This window comes from Ischnura elegans, chromosome 8 (genome assembly GCF_921293095.1).
Source record: "Ischnura elegans chromosome 8, ioIscEleg1.1, whole genome shotgun sequence".
Classification (NCBI taxonomy): domain Eukaryota; kingdom Metazoa; phylum Arthropoda; class Insecta; order Odonata; family Coenagrionidae; genus Ischnura; species Ischnura elegans.
In genome coordinates this window covers 4,751,666-4,765,921 of record NC_060253.1, presented here as the reverse complement: position 1 = coordinate 4,765,921, position 14,256 = coordinate 4,751,666, and the positions used below count along the sequence as shown (strand labels likewise).

The 14,256-nt window shown below is 39.2% G+C and overlaps 1 protein-coding gene across 1 annotated transcript in view; it reads left to right on the top strand.

Annotated features, from left to right (window-relative positions):
* LOC124163654 (platelet-activating factor acetylhydrolase-like) overlaps positions 1-14,256 on the top strand; it is a 123,132-nt gene that overhangs the window by 70,250 nt on the left and 38,626 nt on the right. Inside the window, exons 2-3 of the mRNA XM_046540707.1 lie at positions 6,950-7,238; positions 12,125-12,222. Coding sequence (XP_046396663.1) covers positions 7,151-7,238; positions 12,125-12,222 — 186 coding nt within the window. The 5' untranslated portion in view covers positions 6,950-7,150. The remainder of the gene's footprint in view (positions 1-6,949; positions 7,239-12,124; positions 12,223-14,256) is intronic.

Genomic DNA, 14,256 nt, shown 5'->3' with positions numbered 1-14,256 from the left:
ATAATCCTGTGGATACCATATGATTTTTCGATGCGAATTTTCCCTATCACTAGCAATTCAAATATACTGCGATATAATTACTGTATAAAAATGAAGCCACCCTTACTTGGCACATGGCATGCGATTAGAGATATATTAAAACAACAACTAGTGCCGCCGTTTTTTTAAAAGTGAAGATCGACCTTAAATAATCGATTCAACGATTTAATCGACATCCCATAATCGATTACATAATCGAAACAATCGGAACACAATAATTGATTATCATCGAAAATCGATTATTTTCACCCATCACGAGGCGGAAGGCATAATTCCCTTAAACATTGAAAGCATAGCAGTTGGTATGAGCACAAAAGTATCGCAATCAACAATCTCCTCCTCTTCAGTACCTTGTACTCATTGGCATCTTGTGTACTCAATATATCGTGTTCACAAGCAATAGTTATTCTCGATGCCAGGCTAATAATTCGTTACTAAACCTTGAAAAACATGTTTTACCGACAAAAAATCCTATTCTCAACATTTTAAAAGTTAAATCAAATGTAAAACAAATGAATTACTCTCTCAACACAAACATTTCACTAATTTCCCAACGTAAAGTGATCTCGTAGTTTTTCGCATAAGGAACAGTAAAATTCTGGAAAGTATGTACTTATCCTTGCGATCACCACCTAAGTGACAGCTAAAGCTGAGTACAATATAGTGATTTTTATCACTACTACTTTTCATTATTTTCGACTAGTTCATTTACACTGAGAGGACCGGGGTTGTATGGCTACTAGATGGTCCATCACACATCATTTGGACGGGTAGTAATAATTTCAAATACTTCTTCGTTTATGCCTAAACTAATTGATACTTTCACTAAATATCTTTCCCTTTATTTATCAACGCAACTGAGTAATTTTTACAAATTATTTCACAATAAAAAAATAAAAACGAACAGCGGTCACTTCGCTCCTGCTTTCCTTGTCCTGGCTTACCACGCGCCACTCGGTATGAGAGATATACTGCAAATTTCCATTCAATATGTAATAAGGAATGTTAACGTGCATAAATGTGCTAACTAAAACATCAAAATGACCAGATTTAATATAGTTTTGAGATTTCCTGAATGAAATACGCGTTACCGCTACAAATAAAATAGAAGCGCTCAAATCGGCATTGTGGTGGGTGTTTGTCTTTTTAGGTAGACAGGTGGTATAACTGCATTTCTGTACGAAAACATTAAACTACATTTCAACAGAAAACGTACTCACCATAAATAATAAATAAATGTCAGAAAAAATTATGACAGAAAAAAAATATACCTATTATAATTAAGTACCTAGTATAGTTAAGCATATGCCAAAATGATGGGTTTGGTCATTCTAGTGTTAAACATTACAGTACATTCTTTTCATAATTAGCGTCCCTTAGTTTCAGCTAGGAATTCAACATTCGTCATTAGCGAAGCTTGTCGCAGTACAGACATACGTCATGTGAAGGAAGGATCCTTCGTATCAAGACGGAAATACGATATGTTTATAAATAATATTTCCGGCTTCAATGCGTAGGGATGCTCATGAAGAAGATGCAATTTGGAATATTTCCAAATTGCCATGGTCTCCGTTCACTTGTTCTTATCACCATTGTTGTCTCAAAATACTGCGCGAATAAAGTCATGTGCGTGACATTACAGTGTCGTGCTCTGCGGATTAAATTGGCACTAAATTTACCAGCGGTCGTAAAAACGCGAAGGCATGTAATGTGTCTTTATATTTGGAGTGCGTCGCAAATGCCCAAGTCTGGTGACCAACGGTCACATGGCGCATACAGAAGGAAAAACATTTCCTTTTGCGCCGCAGATGAAGGTTTGCACTTGACTTCCACCAGTGAAGAGCAGGAAATATTCCTATGGCCATTACACGCATGAATGAACGTCGCCACACATTGCGTGCGTCGCCAAGGAGGTCCTCATTGAATTGAAACGATCGTAGATTTTTCGAAAGGCCATCCAGTGCGAATGTTTGAACGTGCTACGCCAAGTTCAGTGCCAAAGGTAAAGCAATTCAAGCAACACTTGCCATCAAAGGCAGGGATAACGTCAGCATCAGTGAACGCAAGAAAGAATCCGTGGTTGTAACAACTCTATCGCTCACTTGGAGGTCACTTGAATTTATGGATATTAAGTACCTGACGAGTCTAAAAATCATGATGCTCTATGAATTATGAGTACATTTCTATTGATGCCAGAGTCTGTGAATTTAACTTTGGACATCATTTCCATTTACCTACTGTAAATGTTCCATTTACGAAAGAGGTGGCCTAATATTTAAATTTTATTCGGTAATTATAAATTTTGCTGTGAAAATTCATTTTCCTTTGGCAATCACCATGATCATAAATAATTTTGTAGCATTGTATTGACGATGTATCACGCTTTACGACTAATTTTTCCTGACTTTTCCTGACTGAAGCTGACTTAACATAAAAATACTAACAGTTGAAAAAAAAAGATATGATCAAAATACTATAATTGAAAATTAGAATGTCACTCAAGTAGACGAAAATAAAACAAGAAGTTGCTGTCTACACCATTTTCTATGATCATGCTCAATAAAAATTACCAGGCACCCTGATTTCTAAAGCATTAAGAGTATTAGAGAGTGTGAGAGCTTACATTTCCTCTGAATTATAATATCTTACAATTAGACTAACGTCTAATGGTAAGCTACTGATGAGGACATAATCAACGCATTTTTAAATAATCAGGAAAATAACGAAGAGATAACGAGGGTTATTACAAAAAGTACATCCAAAATGTAACTAAACTTAAAATTTGGTTGGTAGTAATTATTAAATTTTTTCATGATGTAATAATGACGTATAATAACGCTTCCTTTAAATAAGGGATCGTAATGGAAAATATCTTTCGAAATCCAATGGAGTAATTATGTCCTCTGCGTAACCTATAGCAAAGAGGAAATATAAACGTCTTCATAACCATTGCCTTATTGGGCCTGTCCTTAATTTACACTTAAATCTCAATGATGATTTAATGTATTACAGGACATTTCTTTCCTCGGACATCAAACTATATACGCACCTTTGTGGTTGAAGGACTTAACAAGAAGGCGCCATATTAAGTAAAATATTTGGGAGTGAAGATAATTTCAAACCTATTGTCGGGGAAATAATGTTAGAAATAATTTTGGCGGAGCCATGAAGACGCATTCGTCAAAGTTGACTGTGGAAAGGATTGCGGAACGAATGTGAGGAGGAGAGAGGCGTTTCTTTCCTCCCGATGCAAAGTGGGCGGAAATCGGAAAAAGCCGGGCAAAATTACAAAATGGCTTTTTTTTGAGTTATAAACTTGAAACTTCGCAGGTATACTAATAAATAACTGAAATTTATGGACATGTACTTCATTTGATATGGATCCCATCCGTTGCTTAGATACAGAGGCTCAAACGTTAGCAAATATCCATAAAAACGCCCGTCTTCAATTTTCTCTGAAAATCTTCCTAAGTAAGTAGATGGTGAAGTTATAGGTGGATTCTTGCGGAATAAAAAAATCACATAATCTGTTGCCACGGTGTTTTTTCTTTAATTTTCCGTAATCTTAAAGAATATCATCGATAAATTCTTACCATGCAGTTACAAAATGGCGGATACTGTTTTTCGACAAAGTTTTACATTGAGGTAGAGTTTCAAATGGTTTTTCGGCAAAGTCACGCGGAGTATTTTATATAAGAGCATTGTTTGAAGATTTCTTGAGGTGTTTATGCAGTTACCTTTGAAATACGTTTGCGACGCCGGAAATAACATTGATTTTTCGATCGCGCGGCAGGGTTCGTCTCCGCGCGTCGGAAGTTGGATTAGCCGCGACGCGGTATGGTTATTGGAACTGTACGGGTTTTAACGCTCAGCATTCACCATTTTTATATTTTGCTTCAAGACACCGATTCTCAAATAGTCTATGGTGAAGACAGTGGAGGATGTTCAGCCGAGGTAAGTGTAAGTTCCGTTGAAGATAATTTCGTTTTCTTTGGATACGATCGAAGACCATGCCTCTATTAAAAGCGTTCAAACCTCGAAAAAGTGAGTTGTTTTCCTGGGACTCATACAAAAAGACCAATGTTAATTTTACCTGATTCTCTCTGGTGACAATTTTTTTGTTTCTACACAATTTACCACGGTGTATATCGCAGTTTGTTGTGAAAGTAACAAAGCAGTCAATTCAAACACAATTAAGGAAAGCGATGCAATAAATCTCGTTGGAATATAATTTGTAAAAAATAATATTTCGTTAAGTTTCCCTTGCCGTAGATGAACGTGAGCATATTCAAAGATCATGCCACTCCTGATCGACAAGATGTTCTCTCCTTCCGCGATATAATCCTTCGGAGCGCGTGGAAAACTCTCTCAAAAGGTAGCCTAAGACAATCGTGAGGTGAGATTATTCCCATTGCTGAGTTGACGGAGGAGTGACCATTGTCCTTGATTATTAAGCACCTCGGCGAGTCATCCGTCGCAAGAGCGCTTGTGCGACTACGTTGGAGATCCTCTAAACGACGAGGTGTGCGGTACATTAATGGTGCTTGTCCAAGCACGATGACAAGGGATGAATCTCTTAAAAAGTCCTCCAGAGTGCCTTCGCAAGGGAAGGAAGCGAACCAACTTTCGTCATGCTTTGGCGCGTTCGAAAGACGGGTAAGACAAAAGTTTATACTCTCTCCACCCCTTCACCACGACCATGAAGAGATATAAGGAATCGCCGGCTGAAATATCATGCTATAAATGCAGATATAAGCAAAAAAAACACCCATACTTTCGTGACAAATTACTCATCATCACCATCATCATCATCTCTGGTTAACAATCCTAAGATTGATTTCACGCAGCTCTCCACTCATTTTTTCTATCAGCTAATCTTTTCTCACCCACGCATTTTTTCTCTTTCACAGCCTTCTTTACCTGTTCCATATATTTCATTCGAGGCCATGCCTTTCCGTTCTTGCCATATACTTGTCCCTCGACAATTGTCTTCATCAGGCTACCATGTCTCATGATATTGTGTATAAGGTTGCTCCGTCTTCTTGGACTTCCTCATCACTTACTCGGTAGATCAATATGATCCTAATGGCTCTCCTGTACCACCACATTTCGAAGGCCTCTATCCTTGAATTCGCAGCGGCTATAGTGGTCTATACCTCATTCTCACAAATTACTATTCTTTGTGAATATAAATTTTCCTCCAATCAATAGATGAGACTTTTATGATAAAATACGATTGATCCAGCGTAGAGCTACACGCTTGGAATTACAGTGATCTGAGGGGAAACTTTTGTGTATACAGTAGAATATAGAACAATGCAAGGGTTATAATATCACCGAGAATCAAATGGTGTAACTTCGTGAGTTTTTTACTTTTGCTATGGATTTTAAAGTGACGAATTCTGTGACCATAAATTTCATTCACTATGTACGGAGGCGTTGCTCAGTTTGATGCATGATATTTTATTTTGTTACGGGCTGCTTAAACTTGAAGCTGAATACCGGATATCCAGGAAAATCTTGCAAGAGAAGATTCATGTTAATTAGACGTGAATCTCGTATATTAATAGTGGTAACAGTCCACTGCCTTCTGCAATTTTTGGTATTGAAGTCTATTTTTTTAATTGGTTTCTAAACTACACAGTTGTTATATAAATTTCTACGACTTAATCTACATTGGTGATTCTTCGAGAAGCATAGTCAAGAAGAGAGGGTTTGCAACACTCGATTCCAAAGAGCAAAATGGTGTTAAAGATCGAAGTTTCCATTAAAAATAATTGTTTTAAATCTTTAATAAAAATATTATATTTCTGCTTGGGGTTCTCGATTTTGCCTACATAGGAAGAAATCGTACATTTTTCTTTTTACATTGAGAATATTGCATATCTCCGGCTCACAATGCCCATTGTAAACTGCAAATGATGATTTAAGAGCAATAGCGTATTACGTCCCAAATCTAAATCAGTGAATCTTTCGTATCGAAGTTGAACTAAAGCGTATGCCCAGCCTTCATGTTTTTCCTAATGGCCATGGCATGATAAGCTGGAGATTTTGAAATTCCTTACTCATAGTAGCAGGCGTGAGAAAAATACTACAAATTATAAAATTAGAATTAATACAGATTGCAAAACATCCACACAGATAATATCCACCATTGCAGTGAAATTATGCTAGATTTTATGTGAAAAAATTGAGCGCTTCGTTTAATTCCCCTGGAAAATTTCAAGACCGCTTATGAAATACGCAAGCGTGATTTTTACCAGGTTATACCCACCTTGAAACGTGCTGTTTAAACGTTACAATCACAAATATTCTGATCGGATTAAGTGGGTACAGGAAATTAAAATCCTATTTCATATTTCACCATATTAATAACCTTCTCCGGTCAATATAATCGAATTCCTATGGCAATTGAAATACTTTTTAATGGATGAGAATTATGATCCTAGATTAAACAAATGTTTACACTTAAAATACTGAACTTTAATCGTGGGCCACTATTTTTTGTAATAATGAAATTTATGGACGATATTTTCTCTAAAATGTTGTCAAAACAGCCCTATCACCTACAGAGCAATAAATTTTATTTGGATTAATTCTCTTCGGGCTTTGAACAAGGTCAGCGTCTCAATACTGCCCGAAGATTCTATGGCATACTTTTCCAGCATCCTCAGGGCTGAAGTCAGGTGTTAGATCTATCCTCAACCCTGATAATGCTGGAATAGAATTCCATCGAAACGTCGGACAGCGTGGAGGCACTAACCCGGTGTATAACCCGAGAAGAATTTTTCCAAGATATCATTCGAGAAAACCTAAAATTTAATTTTTTTCCACAATTTTGACCCTGATATTAAGGATTCTGTGCATTTTTTTTACATACTTACATTAATTATCTCATTCTACCCCGCAGGATCACGCAGGCTGGAGACTGTCCTGCCGAGGATAAAAAGGCGACTACTTTTCCATCAAACGGAGGAGTGAGCGTGGTGGAAAGGCGAGGGTCGCCAACAACTTCCACAAAGGGAAGAAGGGTGCAGAAGCGCAAAGGAAGGAAAGATCAAGGGGTGGCGGCTAGGACAGCTGCCGCCTCCCGTAAATAATTCTTCCGGAGATGGTTAAGGAGCCCGAGGCGATGGGACAGGCGAAGAAGACGAAGCAGCTGCGGTGGTGGAACCCGAGGAGACTGCCTCTCCCGAAAGGTAAGCTCCGGAGAAGTGAGGGCAGGGATTGGCGCTCATGCGATGCCACTCCACGTGACGTCACAGGGACCTAGTTTCTATACGAGTAGATAGGAGTTTTACATCGTCTGAGATTACCAATGCATGCATGAAGCACAGAACTCAGGGAAACATGTCTTAATAATCACCTATTAAAACTGCCTAAGGTCGGAAAGTTTTCTTCGTTTGATAGGTTATTAATAATCCTTATTTAAGCCAAGCGCTACCTGGTAGCTGGGTACTCTGCTACCTGCTAGCATCCTGCGTCGTATCAGCTCAAAGCCTCGCCCCAAGGTCACCTCACTTACGGCAGCGGGAACCAGAACGACGTCACACGGAGTTTCCCCGGCATTCATACTTAGCCGTCGCGTTTTCGCGCGCTTGAAAATTTTCACTTTTCATTTAATCGCGAAAAATAGATATCGTCATTTAAAAATCTAAAAGCTTGAAATACGTAATCCAGGAGTAGTAATCTTTCGATTTAGGCAATAAAAAAATAATAGGAAACCATCCTATTGAGGATGGATATTTTTCAGAGCAATAAGGAGAAATTCATATAAGAGCCACACTATACAGGGTGGAGAAAATTGTGTCAAGAGTAGGTGCCAAAATTACAAGATGTTTAGGTCGAAAACGCACCATTTTTAAACTATAGATACTTTGAGCCAAGCGCTCCGATTGGCCGCAAGTTTTCCCTGTTGCCGGATGCTCTGGACATTTCATGACTTCGAATGATTTCCCTGCCGGAGATCGCGATATATACAAGGATTCGAACTAAAAACCCTTCAATCGGAAGTCAAGCACTCTACCCACTGGACTACCACATTTCTCCGAGGCATAGTTGGGAGAATACATTTGGAAATTTTCAATAAAATCGCAATTACCTCTCACCCCGGACCTACTCCTTAAAACGAGAAATGTTACTGCACTAGCTTAGGCTGCCAACGACGACAGAGAGATGTTTTCCAACTGCCAATTACGCTACATGATCAAGTTGAAAGAGGGTGAGTGAGTGAGTGAATGATCGGAATTGGCGAGTACGGTGCGTGACTGGAAGGGAGTGCATAATGTTGATTCGCGCATGAATTAAGAGGCACCCGGCGGGGAAGAGGCAGGTATGTACCTTACTTAGCGTCTGACACAACTCCAAAGGGATGACAGCAGAGAAACGCAAGGCGAATGCTAAGCGGCTAATGGGGAACAGGAGGAATGTCAAGAATTTGAAGAGTCAAGGTTCAAAGATATGTCGGAATGAAATAGTAGCACGCAATTGCATATCGAATCACAGAAAAAAAAACTTTACTTCGATGACCGTCTCTTAATACTTTGAAAAGACAAGAAAAGATGGAAATAAAGACGTTTTGCGAATAAATGCAAGTGACGTGAAATGTCTCACGAAATATTTTCAAGAAAATGTCTTTCAGAAAACACTTTACCATAACTTGGGCTTTTTCTTCACGGGATTCTAATCTCAAGTGAGTCGGAAAATCACGTTGACGCCTGATCTCTCGATGTAAACCATTTCCTTCCACCGTGGCCATACGGCCACATCCTACCATTCTGAGTGCAAAAAATTAACAGAGAGATATTTCATTCGCCTTAACTAGGATTCGAACCCGGATCCCCCGATTTCCGGTCGGGTACATTAGCCAGTTAAGCGACCACGGCGTCATTCTTCCTTGTGGAAATGACTATACCCGACAAAAATAGTCCTCAAATTTCCACATGGGAGTTCCACACCAACTTTATCCCTCAGAAAGCCGTAAAACTCACTATTTTGAACCGTTTATCTTAAAATTCCGCAATCGCGCAACTATCGCTTATCATGGTGGGTATTCCATGCCCTCACACACCCCGGTATTAGTTGCACCTAAACCCCCCCCCCCCCCCCCCAAGCCTTAATTCCTTGCTGCGCCCCTGATCTGCAGCACTACAGCATGGCTCGTGTGGGCCATGGCTTCCAACAATCAGATGCAAACAGCTGTAGTAATATATGATTTTACACTTTCCCGGCGAACAACTTTAGAAAAATCTTCTCGGGTAGCCGTGAGAATGGGTAGCGAGTCGGTACCCGAAACATCGGCGCTCTTAAATAATCTAACCCGCGCGCAATCCCGAGAAGATTTTTCTAAAGCTGTAGTAATTTTTGCACACTATTCGCTTCAACGTTTACACGTCATTATCAAGAGGTGTCTGAATAAAGAGCAACTAGTCTAGTATAAAAGATATTGCTGGTAGAAATTGGCGGGGTAAAATTTACTGGCAATACACAATTGGGGTAAAATATGCATGTGCTCCCAGCGATATGCATACCGGGCTAGCCGCTCTTTATTAAGACACCTCTTGACAATGATGTGTAAGCGTTGAAGTCAGTTGAGCGAACATTGTGGGAAATCACTAAAGCTGTTTTTATTCTATTGCAATGAACTTCCACAAAGTGAACAATCGCTTTGCTTTCAACTCTTCGTTAACTCTACTCACAACTATTTTATGCCTCCATTCATTTCTTTATCCCACTACCTTTTAAGTGACTCCCATTGCCTTCAAATTATCCTCTACATCCTGAAGTCATCTCTTCCATCGTCTACCTCTTCTTCTGACCCCTTCCATCTTGATAATATGTTTAAGCTCGGGCATTCTATTCGTGGATCCCTCCATTTCCCGGGTTTTTGCCGCGTTTTGTTGCCAGAGGCTTCTTCAGACGCCTGGTGTAATCCTGGCGAAACTGTCGTCGCCTCTGACAACTGGGCATTCTATCTTTTTCTCGCCTGTCTACATGGCCCAGCCATGCCAACCGAATTGACATGCCATGTCTATCTGTATTCTTTCCTTCTATTGTCTCATTATCTCTATGATAATTCATAAAATAAAATAAATTACTTTGTACTATTCCACACTTTATCTTAAATATCGACCGCGTCGTGCTATTTAAAATAAAGTGTGCAATAGAACAAAGTAATTTATTTTATTTTATGATGAAGTAGTTCTACAAAGTAACACCTGAGACCGTGTCTTGTATTCTATGATAATTCTAATTATCCATCTCTCACTTTCTCTAGTTGAGACTTAGATTCTCCTTATGACCCCTTTTTTCAAATTTTCCAAGGGTATCTTCATCCTGACTCGATATTCCTATGTCTCAGACCAATAAGTTGCAACTGGTCTCATAAGAGTTATATAGATCTTCATATTTATAATTCATAATTCTTAATAGGAATACAAAAAGGTAGGCAGGTTGATAGGCGGGGGTAGATCTATACCGGGACAAGGCCAAGGGCCTACAAATTTATTGCATTAGGGGTAGAGGGCTTTCTGCCCTGAAAAACCTACCACTGGCATGATTTTTATTTTGGATTACCCCGACGGTTTCATCCAAGGTTTGAATCTGAGAATCTTCAATCAGCAGCCAAGGGCTGTACTCACTACGTTCCCCAGAAGACAAAGGTCACAGATGGGAAAGAAAATCGACAAAATCGAGTTTACAAAAAAAGTGAGGATTAAATATGGGTATTCTCCGTATCCTAATTTTGCATTCAAACCTCGATGGATATTTTCTAAGATGGAAAAATTTCATTTGATATTTTTTGCAAAAATGATTTGTTTTGAACCTCTGTTTGATGATATTTGCGAAAATTATTTGTTTTAAACCGATAAACTTTCTTCTAAAAAAGGAAAAAAGACAGCAATGAAACGATCCTAGGCACTTTTTATAATATTGGTGGAGAACTCGTGTAAGAACAAATCATAAGGATCTCAAGAAATGGGAGACTATGGGCAAAGGATAATGAAGGAGGACATACGTTTAAATCGCCGCAGCAGTTGGGGAAGGGACTCACGAGACCAGCGCATAAAATTTATTTAATAGTCGGTAGGGAAAAAAATCTAGCATGCGGAAGACGAAGAGGATGGAGGCGGAAATTACGTCAGAATAGCGATGAAAAATTGTTTGGAATCCTTCACCCGTTGAGCTTCATAAATAGGAATGGGGAAAGCTCAATGGACATAAAACGATGAATGGCCCCAGGCAATACGTACATCGACCATGATTTCACAATCACTCCTTGAGCTGCTTAAAGGAATATGAATTAACAAGATGGAAACAATACTGGAAAACATCTGCACTGATCGTGGTGTCATAGAGCTCTAAGCTACCCAACACTGTCATTTATGTGCTGCGATCAGGTAGGATTTTGTGTCGAATTGCGTCATCATCCCTCTGCCAGGCACAATATTTGAAACGCTGAGCTCAGGCGCAATATGGCCGCTTGACACACATCAGAAAAAAGTGCAATAAATCGCTCATGAAGATGCGAAATTCAAGAACTTAGCATCAATATTGAGATCACAGAGGAGACTGCGTCGATTTGATAAGCGGAAAAAGGTGACGAATGATACATTCGTAAATTAAACTGCTTTGTAGTATTAATTTTAACTACATCATTTGTCTACCTCGCTATCGTAACATTCATTTATGTAAAAATATTGTATATCTTTGTTACCTCTGTATTTTATATTGTTCTTATGTTTTCTTTCATAGCCCTGATGATAGTTTAAAATAAAAAGAAACGTTGGCTAAAACGTTTTTGCATAACATACGTTGACCTACACTCCAAGAAATATTATAACATGAATTAAACGAGGTCAAGATAAGGAAAAAAATTATTACATCATTTGATTCAAAACAAAAATTCATGTTACTCTTTCGGAAAAAAATAATAAAATTTATGCAATCCACGGCAGAATAGTTCAAAAGAAAACCCGATGAATGTTTTTTTACAACCATCACTGTGTTTGAGCGATTTGAGCTAAAAAAAATTATAATTACCTGTAGCAAACCAATACTTAACTTTTTCGTAATTTTTTTCCAGGCCCGTATGTGGTTGGCTGTGTCGACGTGATGACCGGAAGTTCGGCTTCCGGATGTTTCATCAGGTTACATTACCCCACTTCTCTGCGCGACGCAAAGGTAATGTATGAGGGAAGAAAAAGTCGACAATAGCTAATGAATATACGAATAATCAACTGCGTAGCTGTGGTTGTGGTAACAATAGCCCCCAACCTTTTGTTTAATCAAAACCGAAAAAATACTCATCCTCATGAACTGGATGACGTTGCATTCAGTTGACAGTCAGCAAACCCCCTTCTCGAGCAATCATATTTCGTCAATTTTGTGACGTGTTACTCGCTGAAAGCTCCATGCGCAAAGTTTACTGAGAAAGTCTCCAGCATTGGGAGCGAAACTCATTGGCGTATTAAAACTTGACGCGGGAACGAATCCAAAAGACCCATCGCTGGACTTACATCTTTATGTCGAAATTCTCAATGTGTACAGATAATTCCTTCGCCAAAAATTTCCTGTTTCTCATATTGAATGTTATTATACGAGAAAATACCGAGGTTAAATTTTCAAATTAGCGGTATAGGCAAAGACTATGCAATATTATCATACAAATACTTTTTAGAAAATATATTTTTCTTATTTTTAACTCTGAGGACTTAAATTAAACTCTTAATTGGTAAACATGTTTTTTTAAACCCCGCTGCTGCCCCAGTGCCATCTATTGGTTACTCTTGCGGGCCAAAGCGAAGGTGGCTTTTTCTGTATACCACCCGCCGAAATCATTATGGGTAAATCTAAGCGTTCTAGCAGCGCAACTGGGAAAGCACTATAACGGCAATCGAGAGGTTCTGGGTTCGAATCCCAGGCAGGCTGAATCTTTACCCTCTGATTCCTCGTTTTTTTACCGCAGCTGTGCTCGTCCATTGTCCGCTATGCGTTCCTATCCTCTATGACTTTATATTCTTGTATGTTTGCGCTTACGGCGTTGACTGAATGAACGAAGCTGTATGTGGTCAATGTAACTGTAAGTTTCCTGACAACCAAATGGCTCTGGATTCCAGTCCCAGCCACGTCGCATTTTTACCCACTGATTTCTGGCTTACGAGGGCTGTTTTTTTCAAGCTCCGATGAGCCATGAACAGATGACGACATGATTGATTAATATTTATTTCGTTGCTAAATTTTGAGCACAATTATGATATCTTTATGACATAATCGCCTCAGTGATTGAGGAATTGGTCGTGCCAGAGTACAAGCTTCACTACACCTTCTTCATGGCATGTTGCCGCCAATGACTTCCAACGATTAATGCCTTTCTCCTGAAGCTCTTCGCCCGTTTGAAAACGCTTCCTTCCCAGTCAAAACTTCATTTCAGCGTAAATGTGGAAGTCACACGGCACTGCGTCGACATTGCAAGGTGGGTGATCGAATATGTCCCACTGAAATTGCTCAAGGAGCAGTGGGGCTGCATTATCGCTGAGATGCCGGGCGTTGTCATGGATCAGAACACTTCCAGAAGTCAGCATGTCTCTTCGTTTATTTTGAATGAGAATGGTCGTAATGTTTCACCCTGTTTCATACTCTACGGGGAATTAAAAAATTCTCTTTTATCGGCATAAAGGTCATGCATATGTCAATGCTGAAGGCATTCGGTGAGTTTTAGCAACAACATATTGTCAGAAATGAGTTGAGCGCGTAGTGCGGAGGACGCGCAGTTGCCCTTTCCGCGCAGTACCCGCCTGTCGTTCGTATACTTTTTTTGCTGAGCTATCGGAGTTTGAAAAAAAAACGGCCCTCGTATACAACGTGGGATATATAACGCCGAATAACCAATGAACCCTGTCAATTTCAAGATGATTGCATAAGTTTTAAGCAAGAGATCCATTATAAAAAAAAGATTGGTGGTCGAGTGGAAGGCAGGTAAACTGAAAGCAAGCATAATGAGATTTATAGCACTGACCAGAGCAAGTTTTGTGGTGGTACTCAATTTTAAGATCAAATAATCACCAATAAAAGCCCTATAAAAATCATAATTTGATGAAATGATTATTTCCTTACTCCAATTATTATTATATTATTTACCGATTAAGGTAGGTTTCCATGGAGTAGTAAAGAAGTGATGTGGGATCCTCCCTTTCCTTCCAGCGCTGCCTTCTTCAA